The 27,560-nt window shown below is 42.2% G+C and overlaps 1 protein-coding gene across 5 annotated transcripts in view; it reads right to left on the bottom strand.

Moving 5' to 3' along the window:
* Positions 1–26,391, bottom strand: part of NAPEPLD (N-acyl phosphatidylethanolamine phospholipase D) — a 40,161-nt gene extending 13,770 nt beyond the window's left edge. The window contains exons 1-2 of one of the 5 annotated variants that reach the window (XM_087442382.1): positions 26,059–26,391; positions 8,968–9,274 (exon numbers count right to left, since the gene is read on the bottom strand). In XM_087442382.1, coding sequence (XP_087298508.1) covers positions 8,968–9,274; positions 26,059–26,285 — 534 coding nt within the window. In that variant the 5' untranslated portion in view covers positions 26,286–26,391. Of the gene's footprint in view, positions 1–8,967; positions 9,275–25,592; positions 25,680–25,728; positions 25,972–26,058 lie in introns of those variants that run through there. The other 4 variants (XM_087442325.1, XM_087442175.1, XM_087442232.1 and 1 more) reach the window with 4 other exon arrangements.
* Between the last annotated feature and the right edge of the window lie 1,169 nt (positions 26,392–27,560).

Raw genomic sequence — 27,560 nt, 5'->3', positions numbered from 1 at the left:
TCTTCTTAGTTCCAAATGCAGTAGACAAAGGGAAGATCGAAAACTTTGAGGACTGCTAAATTTATTAATTTTTTTAAAGGCTCTCTTCTGTAAGTGTGAGAGGTAGATGGGCCCAGCTGCGGTCACTTTGCTGTTGCCCTTCCACTTGGCTGGTGCATGCGCTGCTGGACACTGCCTCAGTGCAGGTCAGTCCCTGGAAACAGTAAAGAAAACTCAGGACCATTTACGTCTCAGTTACGGATCTCAGATCTCAAGTATGAGTCTGAGTTCTGAGTACATGGAATTGACAGCAGAGCACTGTGATGACTCCTGGGCAAACCAGCCACAGACGGTTCTCTTCATTCCTTAGCCTTCAGGTTTTCTACCACTGATCAAACCAAAGTGCAACATGGTCCCTGCCTGTGAGAAGCTGACCACTTTTTGGGGTAAACAGATGTAAAACAATAACTACAGCAGAATTTGTTTAAGTATTACTCCTTTGGTTATTCTGCCTTTTACCCTTGGATTAAGCTAGACCAACAAGAAGCCCTGTTTTACAGTCACCATCCTGCCTTGTATAAATCATGCTTTAGTGTCATGCCACAGCGCTGCATCAAGGGCTCCAACAGGAAGCCACCTCCGGAAACTAGCCGTGCACGTACTGTAGGCTGTCTTTAACATTTGGTACCACCTCCTGCCCCCCCAACCCCGCCACCTTCCCACTCACCCCAGAAACATTTCTTTCAATTCTCAGTAACATTCTCTGAGAATGAATGCAGCTGGCTTCATTCATTTGACCATCACTGGGAAAACTCCAACAGTTCGTGCTACCCCTTTAGCTTTGACTAGAAAGTTCCAAGTAAAAGCTGAAGCCACCTCCAGCAATGTGTGGGCCAGATGAAATGGATTTCTATACCAACTTTATTCTTGGCTGTATTTTCTACCCTAATAGTCCATTTGCTCTTATATGTTCATCCATCTGTGTTTTTTTACTGCTACATGTATTTTTATAAGTTGCTGCACATCAGTTTTGAAAAGGGTGGTATTATATAATTAAATAAAATACAAGACATGCTATAGGCTAATAAGAAGGAATGAGGCGCCAAGTTGCCAAAGGCAATACAGACAAAGGAACCTGTGCGAGTTCCTGGAGAATGATGAGAAGCTCATGATGCAGAGAAAAGGAAGAAGGGCATTCCAGGCGGAGAAAATGCCCAAACGAAGGCACAGAGCCAACTAGGAACATAGAGTTAGGGGGCAGGGAACAAATTGAATCTGTAAAGGTCAGAACACAGTAAGAGCCTTGAATGCCGTACTCCACCCAGAGACGATGAGGAAGCATCTTAAAAAAAAAAAGACATGACCCAATTTATGTTTAGAGAAAACACTGTAGCGTGCAAATGATGACCTAGAGTGTGTCACAGCAGCTTCCGTGAGAGGTGAGGAATAAAGGAGACAGCATGGGCAGAGACGAGAGAGGGCAGATGGGGAGATGCTGGTGAAGGAAAATTGAGGGTCACTGAGACGGTCTGAGTGGGAAAAGGGCCTGGACAAGGGAAGAGAAGGAGCAGCAGCACTGGAGGACGACAAAGATTTCTCTTAGCTGCCCTAAGCCTTAGTCTCCTCATCTGAAAAATGGGTATAATAATTGTACCTACACTTCATTGCTGTGGAGACTGAATTAGGAGTGGCTAGCACACTGTAAACACTCTTCAAGTATTCCAAAAGAAGAAAACCCCAACCCCAACAACCAGTCAGGCACCAACCCCATCCATCTCTTGCATTTTTACCCATTTCCTTTTTCATGGTCACTAACCTAGTTAAGATCCTAAGTAACATCTGGACACTCTCAAGTCCTCGTGATTGCTCAACTGTCTTCCTGTCAACTCAATCCATACAAAAGAGACACCTCAAAAACAGTCTACTTATGGTATACCTCCTCCCCTGCTGAAAAATCGTCACTGGCTCTCCACTGCTCGACAAAATGTCTCACTTCCTCAGCCCGGTGGTAAGCCTGTCGGTGGACTACCCCATCCTCCCCTCCAGTTGTCACTCAACTCCTCTACTCAGCTCTGTGTCCCACCTACACTGGGACTGTTCCAGACTGAGATTAAAGCCCAGCACAATACTGATCCCACTTCTCAGGTTAAAATGTCTTCCCTCATCCCTTTGAGACCTTAATCAAACTGCACCCCCTTCATGGGACCATCCCTGCGTCTCCACTTCTGGACACACTCACTCCCACCTCTCAACTTCCATGCCACTCTGCTCACACATCATCTGTGGATATTCTGCCCTGTACCCTGGTTACAGGAATACAGGATGTTATCTCATGTCTCATTCAACTTGGAATCGCACAGGGCCTGGTTCAGTGACTGAAGCACAACATGTGCTCAATAAAATGTGTTGGATGAATCAATGTAAATTTTTCAAATCAGCTCTCAAAGTTGGTACTTAGGGTTAGTGAACAATAACAAATAACATATGGTATACTTATCAAGAATTGAGGAGGAAAGGGAGGGAATGAATATGAACTGAGTACCTATGGTGTGTTAGGCTTCTTACCAGATGTATAATAATGATGATGAATTATCTAATGTATCAAATACTTTAGTATAACACGACATAAAATAACTAACAATAAACATCATTTATGGAGTGCTTACTATGTGCTAGACAGTGTACTAACAGCTTCGTAAAAATGTTTAAATACTGACCACAACATTGGAGCGAGGTACTACTATCTCCATTTTACAGATGAGAAAACAAAGAATGAGAAGTTACAGCACTCATACGAGGTCACCCAGCTAGCCTGCACACATACTGTTTCTCACCACTGTACTTACTCCCAAATATTATCTCATTTTATACATCTTTTTTTAAAAAACAAGTAATAGCCTGTGGATCAGATTAGGGAGAATAAGAGATGGATTACTAAGGACACGGGAACTTTCAGAAATGCTGGATATGTTCATTATCTTGACTGTGGTGATCATTTCATGGGTATACACATACGTCAAAACTCATCAAATTGTGCTTTTTTGAATATGTGGAGCTTGTATTATGTTTATAAAACTTTAAAAAAATTTTAAGTAGCATGTATTTACACAGTGTACCAAATATCTGTAACAAAATTCCCCCAAAACTGTTGCATTTTCTTTTTGCTCTAAGTTTAAAAGCCATTTGAAGTTCAGTGTCTAGCATTATCTGCCGACTGCTGAGGGGAAATGAAACCTGTCACAGAGCCCCTCTGGCAGCCTCTGCTTGTTCTCCAAACGAAGTGTTAACAGGAAAAGTGCTGCAAGAAGCCAGTCACAAAGGACCATCTATTGTATAATCCTCTTTATGTGAAACATCCAGAACAGGCAAATCCAGAGAGAGAGAAAATAGATTAGCGATTTCCGGGGGCTGGAGGAGGAATGGAGAACGGGGGTGGTGACTGAGCACGCAGGGGTTCACTTTGGGGTAATGAAAGTGCATTCCATGGTGGTGATGGTCACACAATGCTGTGAATGGACTGAAAACCAGTGAGTTGTACACTTTAAACAGGTCAGTTGTATAGTATGTGAATTATATCTCAAAACAGCTGTTTACAAAAAGTAAAATACCGACAGGAGATCTGAACTAGCAGTCACTTTTCTTCGTGCTGTGTGGTCCCTAAGCCCATCACAAAAGAGCAGCTTAAAGACTTTGGTCTCGAATACTAATATCCCATAAAACGCAAAGAAAGAGAGTCCACAATTGAGATTCCAAAAAGAAAAGTGATTTTTTTACTTTTTATCCTAATCATCAGAGTTTGAAAAAGCATGTAGAATGGGGATAGAGAAATTCTTGTTTATTTGAGGAAACCAAGCACTCACTTGGCGTTTTCTTTACTAGATCACAAGTTTTCTTGGCTGGTCTTTGTTTCTGCACACAGGAAAATCCCTCGGCCCACAACTAACCAGTACACTAGTTAATGTTTTACTTTTCTTAGGGAAAGAGAAACATCCTAACGTTCATTCAACCACTACCCTTTGCCAGGTGGTTTAAGTACATTATGTCATCTAACTCTGAAGCCGTGTTACTGCCATTTTACAGAGACAGACCAAGGCAGAGGGGGGCCCCCAAGAAACTCACCAAGGTCATACAACAAATCAGTGTACAATCAGGAGCGGACTGAGATCTTCCTGACTCCAAAGAGCCTCTCTTTTTATTAAACCGTAACTCTTTCCACGGCATAAATTATATTAAAACAATGAAACCCATATGCTTGTTAATATGCTTTTTATTTTAAGAGTATGTGTTTGTGGGCATGAGTAAGACAGAAGAGAAAGATTTGAAGGAAATCTGTTCAAATCATGTTTTCTAAAATCACTTTTAAAGAAGACTTGATTTGGGGCCGACCCAGTGGCGCAAGCGGTTAAGTGCGCGCGCTCCGCTACGGCGGCCCAGGGTTCGCTGGTTCAGATCCCAGGCACACACCACTTGTTAAGCCATGCTGTGGCAGCGTCCCATATAAAGTAGAGGAAGATGGGCATAGATGTTAGCCCAGGGCCAGTCTTCCTCAGCAAAAGAGAGGAGGATTGGCATCGGATGTTAGCTCAGGGCTGGTCTTCCTCACAAAAAAATAATAATAGTAATAAAAAAATAAGACTTGATTTAATCCTTTTCTTCCAACTGAAGGTATATTTTTACTATCTTAGGAAACTTGAATACCTATATTTTGCAACTCAGATTTAAATGAAAAATTTAAATAAAAAATATTTTTTTCAGGGGTCGGCCCAGTGGTGTAGTGGTTAGGTTCGCATGCTCCGCTTCAGCGGCCCTGGGTTCATGGGTTCGGATCCCGGGCGTGGACCTACGCACTGCTTATCAAGTCATGCTGTGGCAGCGTCCCATGTAAGGCGGAGGCAGATGGGCGCAGATGTTGGCCCAGGACCGGTCCACCTCAGCAAAAGGATTGGCAGCGTACTTTAGCTCAGGACTAATCTTCCTCACAAAAAAAAGAATGTGCTCTCCCAAAATGAGACAATATCCAAGAAAGTGGAACAAGTGGGATGTGGGAGCAGGGCCAACACTGAGGAGGCAGAGGAGCCCAGGATAATGGTGAAGGGAGACACTAGAATGGAGGCTGGCAGGGAGCCTGCAGGGCTGTCAGCCCAGATGATAGCCGAGGGCTGAAAGACCACCTGAAGGTACCCCCCTCAGGAAAACTGCATTGAGAAGCCATGGGAAGGAGGGAAATGACTAGTCATGAATACACAGAAAGTTAAGCAGGTGAACAAGAGGTATCATTAACCTCAGGAGAAAAAAGTATATAAGGAAAGGAGACACGGCCATAGCACATTACTTGGTTCATCAATGAAAAATACTGATATAGTCACAATAAGGTGAACAATAAAGGGAAAGCTGTAGAACCGTGGGAGATGGGAGGGGTAGTGGGTGAGTTAAATCATATGAAGGACCACAGAAAGACATCCTGCACGATTCCACATATATGAGGTGTCTAAAATAGTCAAATTCCTAGACTCAAAGAGTGGAATGGTGGTTGCCAGGGGCTGAGGGGAGAGGAAAATGGGGAGATACTAATCAACGGGCATTAAGTCTCAGTCAAGCAAGATGAATAAGCTCTAGAGATCTGCTATAGGGCCTTGTACCTATTGTCAACAATACTGTATAGATCTCATGTCAAGTGTTCTTACCACAATAAAAGTAAAAGAATTATGAAGGTCAACTCCAGAGGGAACAACTTAAAGGGCTGAAAGTTGTTGCCTCTGGGGAAGGGGACTGGGTGGCAGGGGCTGGTGAGGGGATGGGTATGTGTCGTATAAGCCTTATAGTACTATGACTTTTTAAAACTGAATACATGTATTTTTTTCTTGATAAAAATAAAAAAGCAACCTCTTAGCATACTATAGTATAAATATAATTGTTTCATTTTTTCAAAGGGCACCCTATTCTTCAATATCATACATCTAAACAGTGCATTATAGTTTCAAAGTACTTTCATGTGTCATGTGAACCTCAAAGCAATCCTAGTGACCTAAACTGTCTTATCCTAACTTTATAGACAAAAAAAGGCGTTCCTTGAGGAACTGTGATAGGAATAAGATCACACTCGGTGAGGACTCCTGACCCTGAGCCTGGTTTCCGGACTCCTCATGTCCCTCTTTTTCTACAGGCCATGCTATGCAGCCTCAGGTCTGTGTCTCTCACTCTCCAATCTGACTGTCCCCTGCTCAGTTCTACAGTAGTGACCGTTAAGGACAGCCTCCTTCAACTAGTGGAACTCAGGAGTGCTGCCGCCCTGTCTCTTTGAAATTCTCCAGTTGTCTCTTTCCCCCAGATTATTGGTGACTGTGATCAACAACGAGACAAGGTCACTGAGTCAACTGCACCAGCACAAAGCAGTGACAGCATCCGAACAATGCGAAGCCTGCGAACTGGCACGCTGCACTAAAGACCCAGAAACAGCAAATATCAGGAATAGCCCAAGTAAAGAAACCGTGTTTTCTGACCAGGCAACTAAATTGTATAGCTTTGCTTATGATCCATTTTCATTTTATTTAGATCTGTTCTCATATTTTATACTTTAATCGTATGTTTCTTGCCAACTACTTTTAATTTATATACCTACATAAACATACTATACTATAATGATGTAAATTGCATAATAATAGTAATTATAATCCTGCATATATGATATCACCCTGTCTCCTTCCAAAACAATAATTTGAAGCTGTGTTTTATTAAACTCTAGCCTCCCAACATCTAATGAAAACAATTTCCAAAAAGCTGATTAAATTTGGAACTGGTCCAATGATCTGAAGCAGGTGTTCTTTACATGGTTCTTAATATTTCTGGGGGGAAAATGTAGAACTCTATCACATTTGGGAGTTCGTAAAAGTTAATGTATTTAAAAGGATTAAATATTGAGTGACAGTTATTTATGAAAATAACAAAAATCAACATGCATTTGATCTAGTTCTAGGCTTTTACCGGAAACAAGGGAGAAGCAAGATGTAGGTAAGAGATTAGAAATAAAATATCAATTGGAATATCGCAAAAGTGTCTTCTCTCTTCTTTTATATGATGCCGAGTTTATTTTAAGTAGTACATACTGAGACATGAAATCTCCTTTGGCGTTTTCTTTTAAAAAATCTCCTGCCTTTTAAAAAAAAAGGCTTTTATTTTCCATTAAAGAATGCAGCTCCCATCCCCATCACCCTAACTTCTTTCTCTGCTTTATTATTCTCCACAGCACTAATCATCTTTTAATATACAACATTATTTCGTTTATTGTCTCACTCTTCCACTAAACCTAAGGTCCAAGAAGGCCAGAGTATCTCTGGGCTTTGTTCGTGGCTCTATCTCTAGCACCTAAAACAGTGAGCACAGCAGGTGCTCAATAAGTACTGGCTAAAGGAATGAATGAGTAAATGAATGAGTTAATGGACAGGCTTGAGAGGGTCCACGAACTCCCTAAAATTACAGTAAAAGGCAACGTGCTCATGTGCATATTTCTCTAAAAAGAGGGTCCACAGCTTTCATCAGATTCTTAAAAGGAGCCAGTACCCAAAAGAGCTTAAGAACCACTGGCCTGGTGAGTTCTCAGATTCAACTCAGTTTCTAGAACATATCCAAATCACTGGAGTGCAGAGATGTGTTTCCGCCTTCGTGTGGTACTCACTTCCTCTTTGAAACAAAACAAAAAACACCATTGCTACCTCTATATTTTTAGAAGCTGTGGCTCAAAAGCCAGGAAGAAAAAGACCCCAACAGGGAGCCTCCCCATCTTGGCCTCCTGCCCTGACCCTCCTCTTCAAAGCTCAACTCCATGTTTCTCTTCATATGGGGCTCTCCAGAAAAAAGGGAAAAAAAATTTTCTTGTTTTTCTCATCCTCAAAGTTGAAACCTAAGGTTTTATCTATTAATGTCCTAAACCTCCTTCTAAAAAAGTGCTGGAAATATATTATTCATATTAATCAATTCTGTTAACTAGGATTAATACTATGGACACTCCTTAGCATCAAAGTGATAATATCAGATTTTTTATCCCATATCCTTTAAAGAAGAATGGACACACTTACAAAGGTAAACAATCTACCACTACCACCACCCACCCACTCCCCTCCTGCCTCTCCCCCCTGCAGATCAAGCCTTCAGGGATGTCCCCACTCTTCATCCCATCCCCTACTCCCAATGTCAGGTTCCTCATCTCTCAACTCCCCACAAAGCCTGGCAGGACAGGCTTGGTGGAAAAGAGAGGCCGAGGGAGACAGGAGGTGGAGAGGGCAGGAAACTAACAGAGGAGAAAAAGGAGCTACTGCGACTGGGAGCCACCCACCCCCTGCCAAAGGATCACCTCATTCACCTAATAAACTTCATGCCAAATGTTAATAAGTTTCATCCCATGTAAAACCAGCACATTTAAATGCCAGTAACCTATTGCCAATTTTTAAAGATCTGGGAAGGTTATGGGAAGATTCCTTTCATAGCTTTAGCAGCTTTATCCTAGGATGAAAAGGCAGCACTCTAGGCCATGCCTTCACCCTCATCATTCATATTCCAAACACACATCAGGTTACTACTTTCTGGAACATGTCATGCACTTTCTCACTTTCATGACCGTTCACGCCATCATCCACCTGGGAAACCTCTGTCAGAATACTTTTTCTCTTTCTAGGCCCAGCTCAAATATCACCTCTCTGTGAAGCCATTTCCCACCCACCGGTGAAAACTGATCGCTTCCTTTCCTGTCCTTCTAAAGCACTCTGCTGCTACCTCGAGCTGCCACCAGAGCTGGTTACTCATATGTGTACTTTGCTGCTCAACTATGAACTTGAGACACCTCATTCACTTTATCTCCCCAGAACCTAGCCCTGTGCCTTATCACATAAAAGGGGCTCAATTAACTAACTGCAGTGTCATAATATAATTCACAGCAAGTGAAGTAGTGTCTGTATTAAGAGGGAACACACAGCACTCAAAAAAGCCCAACGCTACCTCTTTGGAACCCGGAACACTGCTGTGATCTTTTTCCATTATCAGCCATCTGAGAACATTTGGAATAGAGGGATTTTTCCATGTTGGCCAAGGGTTAACAAATCTCCCATCCTTTCCTTTCTTTGATTTAGTTACATCTTCCTCTAGTCTGTAATCCAGTTTGAAACTCTTCCTGGAAAACCTCGAAGAATCGCTTGCGCCAGAACTCCGTGCTGAATTTTGGCGTTTTCTTACTGCTTCTTTAGGATATTGGCTGCTTGTGGTCAGGGACTGGTTGCTTTCATTTTCATCCATGTCCTCTGAAGAACTAAAAAAAAGAAGGGGGAAAAATTCTGAGTTTAACATAAAGGCATTAAAACATATTACGCAGTATTATTTCTTAGCCAATAAAAATTTCCTCAAACTTATAAGAACAATATGTCTCTAATTAGCTCAAACTTTCTTCCTGCAAAGTACAATTTTAGAATCCAGTATTACTGCTTATGAAAGAGAAAAGATGTTTGCTTTACCTATTCCTGCCAAACCGTTTAAAAATTCCTTATCTGCTGTAATCCAAAACAACCTACACCAGCCAGCATTTAAACATATGAAATTTTCCACTTCAGTGACATCTTGCAGAATAAATTAAAGCACCTTCAGGAATCTGTAATATTTTCATACTTGAATTTTAAAAATTATTATTGTCAATAACACACAGTAAGAAGGAGGCCTTAGTCCCTTGAGGATACCTCAGTAATTCATGTGATTTACATACAACCCCACTCCACTAGGCCTCGTCATTTTTACTTTGAAGATAATCTGTTACCAAGGCCCCTAAAAACTGCAATGAGTCCAAATCCCAGGAAAAGAGACAATAACATATTACTTCAGAGACATTTCAATAACGTATTTAAGTGGTTAACAATAGAAATTTGAATTAGACTCAGAACTGCCAAGTCTGCACAGTATGTATCCTAGCTCTGTGACCTTAGGTAAGTCTCCTACCCTCTCTGTGCTCTATTTCCTCATCTATAAAATGGGAGTAATAACACTACCAACCTCCAAAGGTCATTGAGAGGATTTAAAAAGCTAATACGAGTAAAGCACTTAGAAACGTGTCTATAACAAATGTGACACACATGTATGCACATGATAACAGCTCAGCCACTGCTGGCTGTTGCTGCTGACCTTGTTATTACTGCTACTGCCACCACCATCACTTATCTCAAGGCACTGAAATCCTTGATTTTGAACTATACAGGGCTCCAGACCCATAAAAGTGATAATGTCTTAAGAATATACATGTGTGAGCCAGCCCTGATGGTCTAGTGGTTAAATTTCCACTCTCTCACCCCCGCAGCTCAGGTTCGTTTCCTGGTCGCAGAACCTCAGCACTCGTCTGTCAGTTGCCCTGCTGTGGCGGCAGCTCACATAGAGAACTAGAGGGACTTGCAGCTATGACATACAACCATGTACTGGGGCTTTGGGGAGAAGAAAAGAAAAGAATACGCATTTATCTGCAATGAATTTCATTTCTTTCCTATTCTGTTAAACAAATGTTTGCTTTCTGTCTAAATACAATGCATACACATAATACACTTCGTAACCCTAAGAATAATAAGCACAATAACAGAAAGCCAAATATTATTTTTATGGCTATAATGATGTTTAAATAGAAATATTGTCCAGGAGAGAAAGGGAAAGAACACAAACCCCAGGATGAACATATACACTGAACCATACTTTTTTCCCAAACTGTCTGGAGTAAATAGTCTATGGTCTGGAGAATAATCAGTGGTAAGAAAAGAAACCACAGCTGACAAAAGCTAAGGCACGCAGTTTGCTCAGCCATCGCTGTTAGTGGGAGAGCCAGCCTGACAGCTAAGAGAGTCTAACAAGCTTTAAAGCTTGGGCAAATAACCTCACTAGTCCTCAATTTTCTCATCTGTAAAACACCTACTTATCTTGTGGGGGTTTCAAAGGATTAAATGACATAATGTACATAAAGTGCTTGCCACTCATCAAATACTAATTCTTTTTTCCCTAATCCTGCTAACTGGCCATACATCTAAATTCTTTAAATGCTATTATAAAGCAAAGGATCTGGGTGAGTTACCTCAGTTCTTCTCATAGAATCGTTCTACCTGGGTTATAATTAAGTTCCGGCCCAGGCCTTTACCATGGGTAGGAACAGACCATCCATTTAAACTCCATTTCATTTAACAGATGTAAACACGCAAGTTTAGACACTTGAAGTTATTTCCCGACAAGATAATGTGTCTAACAGATGGGGAGCCGACCTCAGGCTACCCCTTGTGATGATAAACAACTTGTGAGATATGTACGTATGTCTTTATATATATATTCATATCTTCATATACACATAAATACATATATATCAACTCTAGCAACTATATAACAAATTTTTGGCTCATTGTTTTCAACAATCAGAGGACAGGGAGAAAGAAGAAAAGGGCACTCTGATTCAAAAACCACAAAAGCAAAGAAAAAAATCGGGTTTTTAGACGACATCTAGCCATCTAATGTAGCTGGGCCAGAAGCAGCAAGGAAGGCCTGTGAGTGTAGAGACGGTAAACGTGTAATGGGTGGGATCCTAAAGGATGGGACTAGATTTGGGGTCCGGATTGAAACGGTAAGGAAGTTTGGCTACACAGTAGGCAATGGAAAAAAACTGAAAATGCTTAAAAAAGGGTGTATTTAGGGAAAACAACTCTGGTAGCAGGATAAAAATGAAAGGCTGTGGCTACAAACTGGAGCCAGGGGGACAAATTAGCAAGTAGGAAACAGAAGAAGCCCAGAACATCCACTAATGGCGAAGCGCTATGCTACATGTTGCACATTTCATTTAAATTAATGCTCCTAGCAAAATTTCAAGGTAGGTATGATAATCTCCATTTTTCAATTGAAGAACTAAGAGGAAGACAGCAGCAGTCAAGAGATGAAGAAGCAGTGACATGAGAAGAGGAAGAACAGAATAAATCCAAGAGACAATAAAGAAGCTGAACCACTAAGACCTGAGAGGCTCTGGATGGCCGCAAACTCGGGACAATCTGTAGGGCAGGCTAGGGGGCAGGTAATAAAGTGGGAGAGTCAGAAACGGCAGCACCACTAACCAAGTAGAGGAATTAGGGGAAAGCAAGTATTTGGAGTAGGGAACAGAAGGTGGATTCTGACCCATGAGTTTGAGGCAGGGTTTGAGGTCATGGGGAAGCGCTCACTGACGCTCACTGACACTCACTGGAAATGGATGACCCTGGGATCCAGGCTGCTTTGGGGGTGATAGAAAGCAAGAGAACAGAGAGGTTTCCAGGGGCCTGAGAGTAAAATGGGAGTGAAAAATGGGTTCAGTGATCTGTTTTCTCCCCGGACAATGAACTTTTCCAAAGTTGCCTGTTCATGCTGTCCCCATTCTCTTACCTCCCATGTACTCAGGCTCTCACCCAATCAATCCATGCAGATAGGTATCTTCACCAAATAGCCATCCTCTCTTAACACCCCCCACCCCAACACACACATAAAATCCAGCAAGAGTGATCTTTTTAACAGCAAATCTGATAAAAACAAAACTAAACTAAAAGGAAAAGCCTCCAGAGGATTCCCTTTGTTCTCAGAATGAGGGCAAGGTTAGTAAGACGGTCCATAAGAGTGTTTCTAGCCCTGCCCACACTCTCCTCTGCTGCAAACACAGCCTTAATCTATTTCCTCAAATGCATCATGCTCCCACCTCAGGACCACCTATTGCCATCACAGGGCCTATGCACATGATTTTTAAAATATCTTTGGGGTAGGAGGAGGGAGTGTATGGACATGAATATTCACAGGAGTATGTACTACCATGAAAGTTGTTCAAGCAACACAAAATGTTGGCACTCTGACGCACTATTTCACACTATACAGTGTGAGTGTGCAATGATGGGAAGGAGCAGAAGGACATAAAAACCTGAACCACGACAATCTGGACTTGTTCCTTTGGAGGAAAAGTACTGGAAGTCCATTCGGGGAATGTGCAAAATGACAAGCTCTGCCAACAGGTGCTCCAGTGACCAAGTGAGCCTCAGTGCACAGAGATGGACGAGCCTGCCTGAGGGCTGGGTCACGAGAAGGCCCCTCATCAACTCTCAGCCTTCTGGTCACCCTGTGGTGGACACAGCAACAGTCTCACAAGGGACATCCTAAACCCCAAAAACAAAACAATAGGAAAGCTAGAAACGCAGAGCAGTGGGTTCTACGGATGGTCCTGCTATTAACCAGCTTTCAGCTTTGCAAACTCAGACAAACCCCGTAACATATCTAGGCTGGAGCTTCCTTAATTAAATGGAGCAAATTTCCCAATTGTTTCTTGTTATATGTCTCCAAAGTTAACAATGAAAGTAAAAATTCTGCCTTGATTTAGGCAACAGTAAGTGAAAGAAGATGCGCCTGCTCGTGAGTCACATAAACTGTAAACAAGCTGTGCTTCAGAAGGGGGTTCAAACCTTGATAAAGATCTCTACATTACACTGATTTGCATCCAGTTTAAGACACCATGAGTTATATGTGCCACTGAGAAAGTAAAAATGTTATCAATTATAGTTATGTCACATTATATGACATTTCCTAATATCAGTGTTGTTCAAATGTGAATAAATGTCTGTCTTGAAATTGATGAAATATATCATTTTATATATGGAAATACATATTTTGCAACAGGAGTAAAAACATTAGCCTTGGTAATTAAACATAACCAGAACCATAATTAATGTGCTGACTCTCCTTTTCTCCGCAACAGATAAATTCGTGAATGATAGCTAAATGTGGGCTAGAAAGCTGGAATCCAGAAGCAAATTTAAAGGTAACAAAGCCCCATGACAAGTGATAAATACAAAATATAAAGGTTCTTTTTTAAAGAACAATTTGTTACAAAGAGAACAACACAAATTCCACCTAGTAATTATCAACTACATTCTCTACATTTCTTTGAAGATTAATCGCCTACTTAATAGCAGAAAGACTTATCCCCATGTCTCCAACTAAAGAGAGGTCTGAGCTGTGACATCTGGTGAAGACAAGTCTGCCAAGTACAAATATTTTACTTCAATAACTGCACACACCAGTAAAAGGCTTTCAAAAAACAAGAATTCTCTATTTCAAAAGCAAATGTTTCATCCTTTCTTTCTTTGACATTTAAGATTTGTCAGCTGCCTAGAATTGAATGCATGCTTTATCATTTAAAAAATTAAAGAAAAAATTACCCTACACACTACAATGTACATATGGGATTTCAACATACCCATAAATTATGACATTGCAAATCATCATTCCTAGATTTGACACTTAATAAATACTGAGTGACAATCTATTACATACCAACAAAGATGCTGACATTAAATCTGGAAAATATTCAGAACTGTATTTTCAGGTATCTAAAATAATATTAAATTCACAATTTTATATTTGCTATCCCATCTTGAGTGAAGAAAAAAGTTCTTTTAAAATGCTAGACAACATAGCTATTGAAACAATTTCAATTCATGGACATGTCTGCAAAGACCTTCAGTAGGTTAAAATTAAACTGTCTCCCTCCTGCACATACAATACAGATTCCCCTCGATATCAGTGTAACCCCCACAGGCATTAGGAGACTGATGGGAGGGTAGAGATGTTCAAGCGTGGGAAGTACCCTAGATAATGAGAGAGGGATAATGTTCTCTGGGAGGTATGTTCACAACATACATCAACAAAGACAGTACTGCATTGTTTCTTATCAGTGAATTTCATTTTAACTCACTTTATTGACTTAACAACCAGTTTCACTAAAAAGCTAAAGGAAAGCAAAGTAAACAGCTTGATATACGGTACCTAGGAGCACACTGAAAGTAAGTTGTGATAACTTTTAATAACAATTATTGAAAAATATATTAGTTAGAATTAATACACATGTGTATACATATATACATAATATACATTTAGACATATGGACATATAAATCTATATATCTCAAACAATTTATGGTCACAAAAGTGGAAAGAACATTAGTTGGGAGTCTGAAGACAGGACTCCAGTTCTACGATTAGCTAGAGGTATTAGCTTGGGGAGAGTAACTCAACCTCTCTAAACTTGGGCTTACTCATCTGTCAAATAAAGATGATAACTCCTAAATATCTCCTTGAAGGACTGTAATGAGAAGCCATGATATCATGAGTTAGTACTTCAAAGTGCTATACAAATGCAAATTGTTATTATTACAATTATTCATGTTCAGTAGAGGAGTAAATAGTATGATAAATAGAACTGTTTGACCCAATTGAGCTATTTTTCAGGTGAAAGGTAGCATTCTAGAATTTCAGATAGATTTAAAAACTCAGATTGCTGAAATTTTTCTCGCCTTAAAAATTTCATGTAAAAAAAGTACTTTTTTATAAAACGTCTAAGTTTCCTTATCCGTTATAAAAATCACAGTATTTTGGGGGCCAGCCCGGTGGCATAGTGGTTAAGTTTCTGCACTCTTTCAGCAACCCAGGGTTCGCAGGTTCAGATGCCAGGTGCAGACCTACGCACCGCTCATCAAACCATGCTGTGGCAGACATCCCACATACAAAATAGAGGAAGATGGGCACAGATGTTAACTCAGGGCCAATCTTCCTCACACACACACACAAAAAAATCACAGTATTTTCTTGTGTTAAACTTTAAATTTATCTTATAAAGTGCTCATCTGATTATAGATAGAAAAATGACTTTGACAAATGATAAAGTTAATTCGTATATCAGGACCCACAAAATGGAGGCTGCCCCAGTGGCCAGGCCCAGGTCAAATATCTAAACCAAACTCAGCCTGCACTTACGGGAAACACCTGTCAAGGAATCCTGGGGCCGGCCTGATGGCGTAGCAGTTGGGTTCTCGCACTCCGCTTCCGCCCAGGGTTCACCGGTTCGGATCCTGGGCGCGGATCTACTCACCACTCATCAGGCCATGCTGGGGTGGTGTCCCACAGAGAAGAGCTACAACTCTACAACTATGCTACACAACTATGTACTGGGGCTTTGGGGAGAAAAAACAAAAAGAGGAAGATTGGCAACAGATGTTAGCACAGGGTCAATCTTCCTCAAAACAAACAAACCAACAAACAAATAAAAAAAAGGAATCCTAACATACACCACTCACAATCCTCCCATCAGCTTAGCTAGCTCACCTTACCCTAGAAATAGGACCTGCCGGCCTTATAAGGAAATCCCTGACCTCCTGGCCAATCCCGCCTGGTTTCCGCTAACGCTCAATAGAACTCGCTCCTGCCCCAAATCCCTGGGAAGCGGGCTCCCCTGCTTGTGAGGGACTGTTCTCCCTTGAGTAAAGGTCAGCAAACTTGTTACTAAATTGTTTTAGTTTTGTCATTTGACACCAATAATTCACAAAGAAATGCTAACTTACCAAAAGCGTATAAGACTCAGATTAGGGAGTTTTGAGAGGAATGAATGCAAAACATAATTGGACTCTTCGGGATACAAACTAGAGAACACGTTTTCTTTTCAAAAAGTCGTCAAGGACAACAAATGTTCTTGATCATAGAATGCCCAAGACTTTGAAAATTCTTTGCTATTAGACAAAATTCATTATATTGAACTAAAAGTCATTTCACAGGCTAGTAACAGATTTTAAGTCACCAAAATACATAAACACTGTAGGTGCTTCCTCGCCAATAGTTTTTCCTATATGTAAATAAGAAAGCCAGGTTTTGATTAGAATTAGAAACAACAAACAAGGAAAACAGCCAGCTTAAAGCCAAAGCCCACTGAAAAATACCATTTACAGTATTGCAACTGGAATCCTTAGGATAATCAAGTTAAAACGGCATGTTATTGTAAATTGAGAAAACATGCATAAAATAATGTGTTTATTGAAATGACATAGTTATCACCTCCTTAATATCTTACAAACAATACCAGGGGCCGACCCCATGGCCGAGTGGTTCAAGTTCTGTGCACTCTTCTTCAGCGGCCCAGGTTTGCAGGTTTGGATCCTGGGCTCAGACCTACTCCACTCATCAGCCATGCTGTGGCAACGACCCCCATACCAAATAGAGGAAGACTGGCACAGATGTTAGCTCAGGGCTAATCTTGCTCAGCAAAAAAAAGAAAAGGCAGATTCATTTCTAGTATAATCAATAATACCTAAACGACACACAGAATTATTGAACTGAAAGGCTAGGGAGCCTGGGGAGGAAAGACGACTAAATTGACACCTGCGAAACTTGAAAATGTATCCTAAATACGTTAGAGGATCTTAAATGTTCATTTACTATTCCTTAAGCCAAGATTTAAACAAAAATACACTTTCAAAATGTGGCTTCTCTCTCCTCTGTCTCAATCAGGCATGCAAAAAGGAAAGCTTCTTGTTTTTAAAGTATAACCCATAAAGAAAAGGACTAGACAAACGTGTTTTCACAGGTCCTGGATAGAAAGCATGGGTAATGAGGAAGAAATTGCCCTCTTTTACTTCTGGCTTCAGTTCTGTTTCCAACTTTTACTCTACTGAATTCCATAACCTTTAAAAAGTCACTTATTATCGGGACTCATTTTCTTCATCCGTAAAATGAGAGGACCTGTAAGAGGCCGTCCCTTCCATCTCCAAAATTCTAACACTATTTGGCTGCACCAAAGAGCCAACTTAGACTGTCCCCTTCAACATAGCGTTGGCCTTGGGCTGCCCCCACAAGTTCCATTCCCTCATAGGAAGTGCCCAGCTAAAGCAGCTCAGATCCGGCCACTTTCCCTAGGCTGTTAGCAAGGGGTAAGCAAAGTATTGTTCACCTGAGAACAGCAAAGTTAGCTACTAGGAGAAAGTGTAGTTTCATGGGTTTATCAGGCAGACCGGGAGTTATTCAGAGCACAAAATATATTTCAGAAGAGATTTCATCACAAATCTGATACATCAAACAGCCGTCAGACTCCCAACCTTATAATAAGATTGCAGGTAAGCTTTGTAAGGCCTCTACTTAAAGCATTTTTAAAGTCATATTTAACAAACACTGTTTGAATGTCTACTATATCTAAGTTCTGGCTCTCCAGGTGTGGAGAGCAATACAACTCCTGACCTCCAAAGATTCAAAATCCTTTAGGGGAAAAAAAATCATAAGGAACCAGACAGATTTTGGCATAATGTCATGTTTATAGAAGTGTCAGCTATGAATACTGAAAATTGTACTCTTTAGTATAAGGCATTTCCAAGCGACTGGCCCAGATTCCTGAGATGGTAAGGAATACTCTTCCTTACGTGCTGAGTGGTTCACACTGACAAAGTCCTGTGATCCACGGGGTCAGTGACCGGGTCAGTGACGCTGACAAGGCTCATAAGCTTCTGAATGTAGCCAACAAGTAAAAGGGCCCTGATGTCAACAGAACGGGTCACGCAAAGCAAGAAAGTCACCAGGAGGTTACCTGAACCCCTGATTCATTTACGAATGAATATGCAGCAGGGCATACATTATTCTGCCTTGGATGTCACCCTTGCCAATCCTTTGTGAGAAAAAGATACACGAGGAAAAAACAAAAGAACGGTGGGGGCTTTTACAAGGGAGCAAGGCCCGGGGCACTGCTGAGGTCAGACCCTGTTCAACCGTCTCCTGACAGCGTCACAGCAGGTTCACAGTGAAGGCCACGAGACATCCCCAAAAGGTCAACTAACGGAATCTTGACCTTCAAAGGAACTTTGAGATCCCTGAGTTCAATTCAGCATACTTAAGAATACCAGGAAGTATGTAGTAAATTGTAAAAGCATATCAAAAAAATGGATATAATTCAAATATACTTGAATTGGTTATCAGGACAAACCACATTACCAGGAAAACCACACTACCACAAGAGATTTAAAACATTTTAAAATAAATACTTCCCAACTTGGCACCCTTGTCATCCTTTCTAAGCCTTAGTTTACTTGTCTGGTGCTACTCACTGGGTTACTGGACAAAATGCACAACATCCTGAGCCCAGCGTCTGGCATAGCAGAGTAAACCCTCAACTGTAAGCCACTGTTTTATAATGTTCTCAACACTGCTTAATAAGGATTAGTGGAACACATATTCCATTCTGAAATTTCTGCACTAATAAGTATCGTGGCTGAGGGCAATGGCATGAATAAACTGAAAAGGAATAAACTCTGGAATGTGTTTTTGTTCTTGTATTTGAATAAGAGAAGCCCTGGTCCTGCTGGAATTCACACAACTCTTAAAACAAATATGAAACCATGGTTCTCCACAGGATTCCAATCCAACCCCAGAGCTCCTGCGGCCTCACCAACGCCCGGGATTCACCAGGAGGCGCTCCTAAACCTTGATAGTGTCCTGGTTCTGAAAACAATAATCCTCTCCACCCTGGCCCCCTTCATCTCTCCCTATTGCCCCCCCAGGAGCAGAAGTGTGCAAACTCACGATACTAATAGTGGCACATCTATAACCAGCACCGTCCTCAGAGCGTGAGCACCACTTACTGAGGTTCTTTGGCTAACTTGCCCACAATACGAACAGGCAAAACAGGAAGCAAGGCCAGCTCTAAATAAATGTCCCTTAGAGCATTTCAGTGTCGTACATCTCCTACCCAAGTGACTCTACTCACGTCAGAGCTCTCCCACCTCCCCTTCCGGTGGTTAAAACAGGTTATCAAGGAAGGATCTGATCTCCAGTAGGACTGATAAGGAACAACGTGTGACTCCTCCCTAGAGTACTTCCAAGCCAGCTGAGCACAAATCCTTAAACCTGTGAGTCTAGATGCTGGCTGCACATCAGAATTCCCTGTGGAGCTTGTCAGACTACACCTGAGGCTACTGAATGAAAACTACTCAGGTGGTTTTTAAGAGCTCTGTAGGTGATTCTGACACATGGGCAGGGTTGAGAACCACTGCTCTGAATCAGTCATCGGCACAAGAGTAGGACAGGCATTTAGGAAGAACCAAAGGACTTTCTGCTACCCCCCAAATTTATGCTAGCCTGACGGCTGCCAACCACAAAGCCTACTCTTCCTCGAGGTCCCGCACTCCAAGTTAGGGAGGCGGCACAACCCCCCGACGGCTACACAGTATAGGACTGGGAAGATGACACAGCTAAAGACAAAGTTTGACAGGTCACAGACTCGTACTGTACTCAGTCCAGCTGAGTCACAAATTGGACTCGGTGCTCCCGGGAAGCCAAGCCAAAAAAAAGAGGAAACACAATCAGTGATGACTCGCATAGTCTACAATAACCCACAGCAACATGTACGTGATGGGTGCTCAATAAAGATTTACTGAATGAATACAGGAAGAACAGGAGCTTAAACTCCTAATCACTCTCCATTGGGATAGAGTTAACTGGGTTTTTATTTTGGTTTTTTTGGTGTGTGTGAAGAAGACTAGCCCTGAGCTAACATCCATTGCCAATCCTCCTCTTTTTGCTGAGGAAGATTGGCCCTGGGCTAACATCCGTGCCCATCTTCCTCTACTTTATACGGGACGCCGCCACAGCATGGCTTGCCAAGCAGCGCGTCAGTCCATGCCGGGATCCGAACCTGCAAACCAGGGGCTGCCCAACTGGAGCACTCGAACTTAACCACTACGCCACCGGGCCGGCCCCCTAGAGTTAACTGTTTTTGAAAAGATCTGTTGGGAATCAAATTATAGGAGAAGCAAAAGTAACCAAAGGACAGCGAGACAAAAATCAAAGGGCATTTCCACTAACTACTAATTACGGAAATAAAAATTGAAAAATCTTGGGGAATACTTGAGTAGCAGAATTCTGTGGTGGTAAAGTGGTGCCAGTGGTAAAGACTAGAAGACGCCTACCATAAAGTCTAGTCACCCTTTTCTCCGCTATGTGCCAGTTAAACGAAGGCTGTATTTCCGAGCCTTCCCTCTAGAGACGGCCATATTGTGATTCTCTAGCCAATGTGATACAAGCACAAAGTGTCATACGGTGCTTCCAGGAGTCTTCCTAAGGGAAAGGAAAGCATTCTTCTTGATTCTTCCTGCGTCCTGTTGCCTGGAGCCATCCTGAGCCAGGAGTATAAGGGCCACTTCCTAGGAATGGCATAGAGAACTGGAAGGACTTCAGGGGCCACCATACCAAGCCTGGACTTTCCAACTCTGGACCTCCCAAAACTAATCCTGACACAATGACCATAACTGGGAAGTCTAGGGAAGCTATAAAAATACAAGGTAATAATCCCAAAATACAGCCTTGCTAATCCAGACGTGGAAACAGTGAGCAACACATACAACTGCTAGTATTTATGGATTATTAAGCACTTACTATGTGCCAGGCACTTTATATACATTTCTTAACTCATTTAATCCCACCAACACTCCCATGAGGTAGATATTATCCTCATGTTACAGGTAATATAAGGGGTTCACAGACTTTAATAGTTTGCATAAAGGCAAAAAGCTTGTAACAGCTGGACCCAGAGATCCAACCAATGTTGATCAGACTCCAAAGCCCATGCTCTTCCCACTAATTATGTCAAATAAGCAAGGAAATGTCAATAAATTTATCCTGAACAATACCTAGGTTCTGAAGTTAACAGCACAGAGCCAGCAGTTATGGTGTCACTGACAAGGCTAGCCTTTTTTACTTTCAACAATGTCTTTTTTTCCTTTTCAAAGTAAAAAGCACTTAGTAGACAATACTAGTTCCCTTATAAATAACTGCTCTTTTAATTTTATATGGAGAAGATTTCAAATGATGTAACTACTCTAATTGCTGAACTGTTCTCATTTAAAGTTACACAGAAAAGAACCAACAACAAATAATTAGCTCTACATTTCAGTCATATAAACAGAAAATATACATGTTCTCTTGAAGATATTTTCTTTACCTTGAACAGGTGTCTGAGTCCAATATATAACTACCTGGCATTTTATCCTTCCAACTGGGAAGAACTGTTCATCAAGTCGCACAGAGAGACACCTTGAGGTAGGCAACCAAAGCATCTAGTGTGCCCAGGGCTTTCCCAGTTTCAGCACGGCAAGTCCTGCATCCTGGAAACCCCCTCAGTCGCAGGAAAACCTGGGGGGTTGATCACTCTGCAGCCTCAGGGTACCATATAAATGCATAGTTAAGTCTTCATTAAAATGTGGGCAGTTAATACTAAATTGGAGATGAGCATTTTTATAAAGTACAATTTTATGATGTTTTGGCACCTAAGCAATAAGAAATTATAAAGCTCTCATAATCATACTTATCCAAGAGAATGCTGCGAGAACATCAAAAGTTTATGTCAAATTCTTCACTGTGGTCATATTCAATATGTGCACCAGCGTTCACATTCACCCAGGTAAAAAGTGGGCTCTGAACAGCACAGATTCATTTTACACAATGGACATGTTGACTGTGTATAAAATTGAGCCACTATATAAGGAAAAGAATGAGAAAGTAATCAACCTTCATCCAAGAACTTTAAAGTATCTCGTCTCTGTGCAATGGTGGAAAAGTCTAATTCTGATGTTTCAGTTTTGTGGTATCATGATAGGCTAAAAACTCTTGCAAGAGTAGAAACAGAAAATTCATAAGTTTAAGAGGTTGGACAAGGTGCATACTCTCTAAGGTCCTTTCCAAATTGAACATTCCATGACTCAAGTCACCACTGTGTGACCCTATATAGCTGGAGCAAGTCAGGCCAGAGAGTTATGTGACATTCCAAGGGTGCAGCTCTGGCTGGTGATGGAGCCCGGACTGTTTATTAACCGTGCCCTCACCTTAATTACACTTACTTAGAACCAAAAGAGCATAAGGTCAGCATGGGAAGATAAATGACACATTTCACCTCACGTGGGGTATTTTACTCAGTTTAGCTCATAAACAGATAAATTGGCCTCAAGTTTAAAAAAAAGACTTTGAGTCCAGAAACTCTTTAAGCTGTCATTGGTTACTTCAACCATACAATAGCACAATACTCTGAAGACATATATAGTACTTCTGTTCATGAACTCTCTAAACAAGCCAAAGGAATGAACACAGTAACTTGAAAAGAGAACAAACATCTTTGTAGTTTGAAGGACCTTCGAAACACAGAAACAACTTTCAAAACAAATTAGTGCTGTTGTTCAGTGGTCCTAGCTAGCATCAGGGTCTTGTAAGCAAAACAAACAAGCATCTGACCAGTTGAAGGAGTGCCGGTAACAATGAGGAAGCTTGGTGTTTCCTACTCTTATAACAGAGAGATTACAAAAGAGCAGAGAAGTCTACAGGCACTTACTGTCCCTTCATCTGAGAAGGCCCCCAAATTAAATACACACGAAAATCTGCTGCCATCAAGGCGAAAGAGGAAGTGTTCTGGGTAGCAGGCACACAGTGAGATGTTTCTCAATCATGCTTTTGAATTTTATAAATAACCGACGGTACTGACCGTTCACAACCGACAGGTTTAGGGGTGCAATCTATGGCTGCGATGCTGACCAAGGCTTGCTGATCCACAGCACTCCACCTTGGCTTCACTGGTACCCCTTCCTAAGAAGAGGCAGCAGCGTGTATATTCTGCCCAAGGCCCGGGCTGCTGTGCTAAGAGACCTTGAGCACATCACTAAAACCTCCCAGGTTCTGTCTCCTGTTTTCCTCATCTGTGGAATGGGGTTAATAATCTCACATATTTTAGGTCTATAAAATCAAACTAACTATATATAAAAAAATACTTGAAAGAGCTTTGTAAACTATAAAGTTATAATACATTATTTAACCAGCTGAGTTGGCAAAAGACTCCATCTCTGACATAACAAAACTGCCCCTGGGGATATATGACTTCATACTAATCTGTCGCGAAAGTCTGTCAATAAAATATTTAAATACACAATAAATGGTTATTAAATTCAAAAGAAAATGGGCCGGCCCTGTGGCTTAGCGGTTGGGTACGCGCGCTCCGCTGCTGGCGGCCCGGGTTCAGATCCCAGGCGCGAACCGATGCACCACTTCTCCGGCCATGCTGAGGCCACATCCCACATACAGCAACTTGAAGGATGTGCAACTATGACATACAACCATCTACTGGGGCTTTGGGGGGGAAAATAAATAAATAAATAAAATTATAAATTCAAAAGACAAGTAGAGGAAAGCACTATAAATTATAGATGGGTAGAATTCTTCAGTGTTATAGCAGTTAGAATGGTATATTACTTGAACCTTCTGCTGGAAATCACATGGGTGATTTTTTTAATGCCAATTTTAGACATGCCCTCACGTGCCTTAAGGATAAAGATGCTCCTTAACCATTAATTATGTGCACGGTTCACTTCCCCAATAATACTTCAGTGAAAACACTTTTTACTTGTATGCATTTCAATCTAAAATGCCCAGAACATGGCCCTCCAGCTACTGCCATATTCTTATTTACATAAAAAGAGTAAAATGGAATGGAAAAACCCACTATATCCACAGCTATCTACCCCTACAAAGAAAAAGCAGAATGAAACAACAAAATTAAAGGCAAATAGTATCTGTCCAAACACAGACGAAATGTTCTTAAAAATCCCATCGGTTTCCCAAACTCACAAATACCCAAAGTGACATAATACTCTTTTCAAACAAGCACGAGGATGACTGTATCAACTAAAGCATAATCAAAACCCTAGGATGGAACGCTTATATTAAAATGTCCTTCATACACTTATAACTGGGCTAATTTAAAAATTAAATTTTGTAATACAAAATCTGTACAATTTGGAATTGTGCATGAAAAAAAGGGTATGAGAAATACAAGAAGTATTTTCATCTCTTAGAGACTTACGGAAATCCTTGCAGCAGGAAAGCCTGCAGAATATAATGAAAAAAAATCTTTGAAAATTGTGACTAGATTTTCAGTTGACTTGAAACAGTTTTAATTGAAGTCACTCTCTCTCTTAAAGAATTCTTATTTTAAACAAGCACACTTGCACTAAATTTCTTCTCTAACAGACCTATTTTCTTGCAACAAAATCAGACTATTGCGGGATACAAGTAATCTTTTCTTTTTAAAGATTACATAACTTCTTTCTAAACGATGTCGATGTCTGAGGCTAGATCAAAACCAATGTAACTGAAAATCGAAATCGAACTGCTAGATATCCATTTTTAACAAAGATGGAAATTATTAATTTTCAGAAAGCTGTATCTCAGGAATGACCTCAATAAATTAATCATAATTATCAAATAGCAAACACTTCACGCTTAGCCAAAATAAACCAGGTGCATCATGTTATAACATATATAGAACAACCTGCCGTAAAGGCAGAGACAAGAACTACACGACTTTTTAAAGGTTAACTTCGCTCATTCCCAATATTTTCCAAGTTCAATTGAGGTGTGATGCACCAGACTCTGGACCCCTGGAAGCGTATTTATTTCAACTCCCAGGACCATAACGAGTTCTATACAAGGGGGAAAAAAACCTCTCTGATTACCTGTTTTGAAAAGCCTTCAATAATACCCAATTTAAGAAACAACCAACCACAGAACAGAAGACTTAGGAAAGCAGCGGCTTCCACCACCCCGCCCCACCATGCTCCATTCTTCTGCTTTTCATTTCCATTCTGGGGTTAACTTTCAAGATAAAAGGGGAGAAACCTGTTGGAACGAATTTTTAGAAGATAAATACTATAGATGAAGCAGAAATAAGTTGCTCTAAGGAAGTTGTCGACCCATTCGTTTACGTACAACCAAAAGAAGATACACCCACAGGTATTCCGATCAGTGAAGATGCAGGCTGGTGATCTGCAGAGAAGATGGGATCTAAAACAAATCCCCGAGACGGCTACTCTCCCAAGGGAAACAAAATAACGTGGCTCTTCACCTAGGCAGCTTCAGAGATGCGGGCTCCGCAACTCGCGACGTGCGGAAATTCAAACGAACCCCTGCTCACAGGCGCAGCATCTCCAGGAGGAGGCAGGGCTCGGGACCGGGAATCCCACCCACAGCCCGCTCCACTTCGCCGGAGAGTCCAAACCGCCCCAGGCTGGGGTGTGCGGACTGCTCCACCCGAGCCGGAGGAGGAAGCCCGCGGAGCCGCTAAAGGAACGGGGGGCGGGAGGAAGCCGCCTCGCACGAGGCCCCAGAGGGCGCGCGAGACTCCGGGACGCTCGGGCTCCGGGCGGCGGAGGGCGGGGTGGGGGCGCGGGCTAACCTGGCGCGGGGGGCGGACGAGCGCGGGCTAACCTGGTGCGGGGGGCGGGCGGGCGCGCGCCGCCGCCGCTGCCGCTGCTCCTCGGCTGCGGGGCACAGCGCCCCCGCGCAGCGGGAGGGGCCGCTGCGGCCGGCGCCCGGGTTCCTCCGCGCCCGGCCCCGCCGCGCTGGCTCCGCCGAGGGCGCCAGCAGCTGCAGGCAGCGCTCCAGCGCTCGCCGCCTGACCATCGTTGGGGCGGGCCGCCGCCGGTCCGCGGGCCCCCGGGCACCCGCAGGCCACAGCTAGGTTCGCTGCCTGTCGCCCGATCCCTCCCTCATTGTGACCTTCGAATCTGGCAGCCCCACCAGCGTCAGCTCCGCTTTGGCCGTCGTCCCGGCTTTTGCCAAGATGGCCGCCCCCGCGGACCCCTTCGCCGAGGCCATCTTGGGAAAGGAGGCTCCGCGGGGCCAGCTCTTAGCCCCCTCCCGGCCGGCCCACGCCTCATGCATTCTCTGCAGGAGCCCTTCTAAGGTCACATTGGTTACCGTGTCCTAAGCCAGAAGCCAGCCTTCAGATGGCAGGAACACCTCCCTGGACACCAGCCATAATTGCTAAGACTAAATGGGATCTTGGTGACCTGCCGGGGCAGTCATAGTAGACGAGTATTTGGTAGCAGCATACTTAAACGACCTAGGGCGCCTGAGCCTGGGAGCGAAGGAACTAAACTGTAATTTGAAGTGTGTATAGGAGGTATTGAATATTAATGGCAGCACTGCCTTGCCACAGTGTGCTCATTACCTTTTAAAATGATGTCACAGCCTCCTGGTACACACAGTTCTCATCTAAATTTGTTTTTTAATCTCAGCATGATGACGAAAGAGCAGAAAATTGTGATCCTGAGTTTCTCCCAGATTTTCTTTTTAAACTGCAGGATGCAATTAGCTGTTTCAAGAAGTAATTTAAGTATAGACAGATCAAAATAAAATGCAACAATAGATGGTTGGGCAAAAAGATTCCTCTGTAAGAGTCCTCAGGATGTGTCCATGAGCCAGAAAGAAACGTCCTCTGTCTGGGACTGCCCGGGGCGGGTGGTATGTTGGAAACACGTACACACACACAGGCCCCAAATGCAGATACCACTGCTGGAAAATGCAAACCAAACTATTTTGCAATTTGAAAGTGAACGTGCCCTGTGTACGGTAGGAATGTAAAGAAGATTATGACAGGTATGGACTTTATCCCCTCAGGCTGGCTTGCAGTTGTTGTTGAATCTTATTGACTTAAGTGTGATTAAGAGCTGCTTGCACCTGGATGGGGCTGAGACTGCAGTCACTGAGTGGTACCTGGGGTGCAACAGGAAAAACAACTACAAACCCAAAGGGTAAATTTAAGTTACTGCTCAGTTCTTCAGAATGCTCTTGGCTAAAGAACTTAGAAAGATCCCCTTTGTTACCCTCACTCCAATTCTTTATTATGAAGACTTTCAAATATACAGAAAATAGATATGATATGCCTTCTTGTTA

Source organism: Ceratotherium simum, chromosome 1, assembly GCF_057802395.1.
Source record: "Ceratotherium simum simum isolate JZ-2026a chromosome 1, ASM5780239v1, whole genome shotgun sequence".
NCBI classification, from domain to species: domain Eukaryota; kingdom Metazoa; phylum Chordata; class Mammalia; order Perissodactyla; family Rhinocerotidae; genus Ceratotherium; species Ceratotherium simum.
The sequence above is the reverse complement of the archived record's forward strand: the minus strand, read 5'-3'. Positions and strand labels throughout refer to the sequence as shown.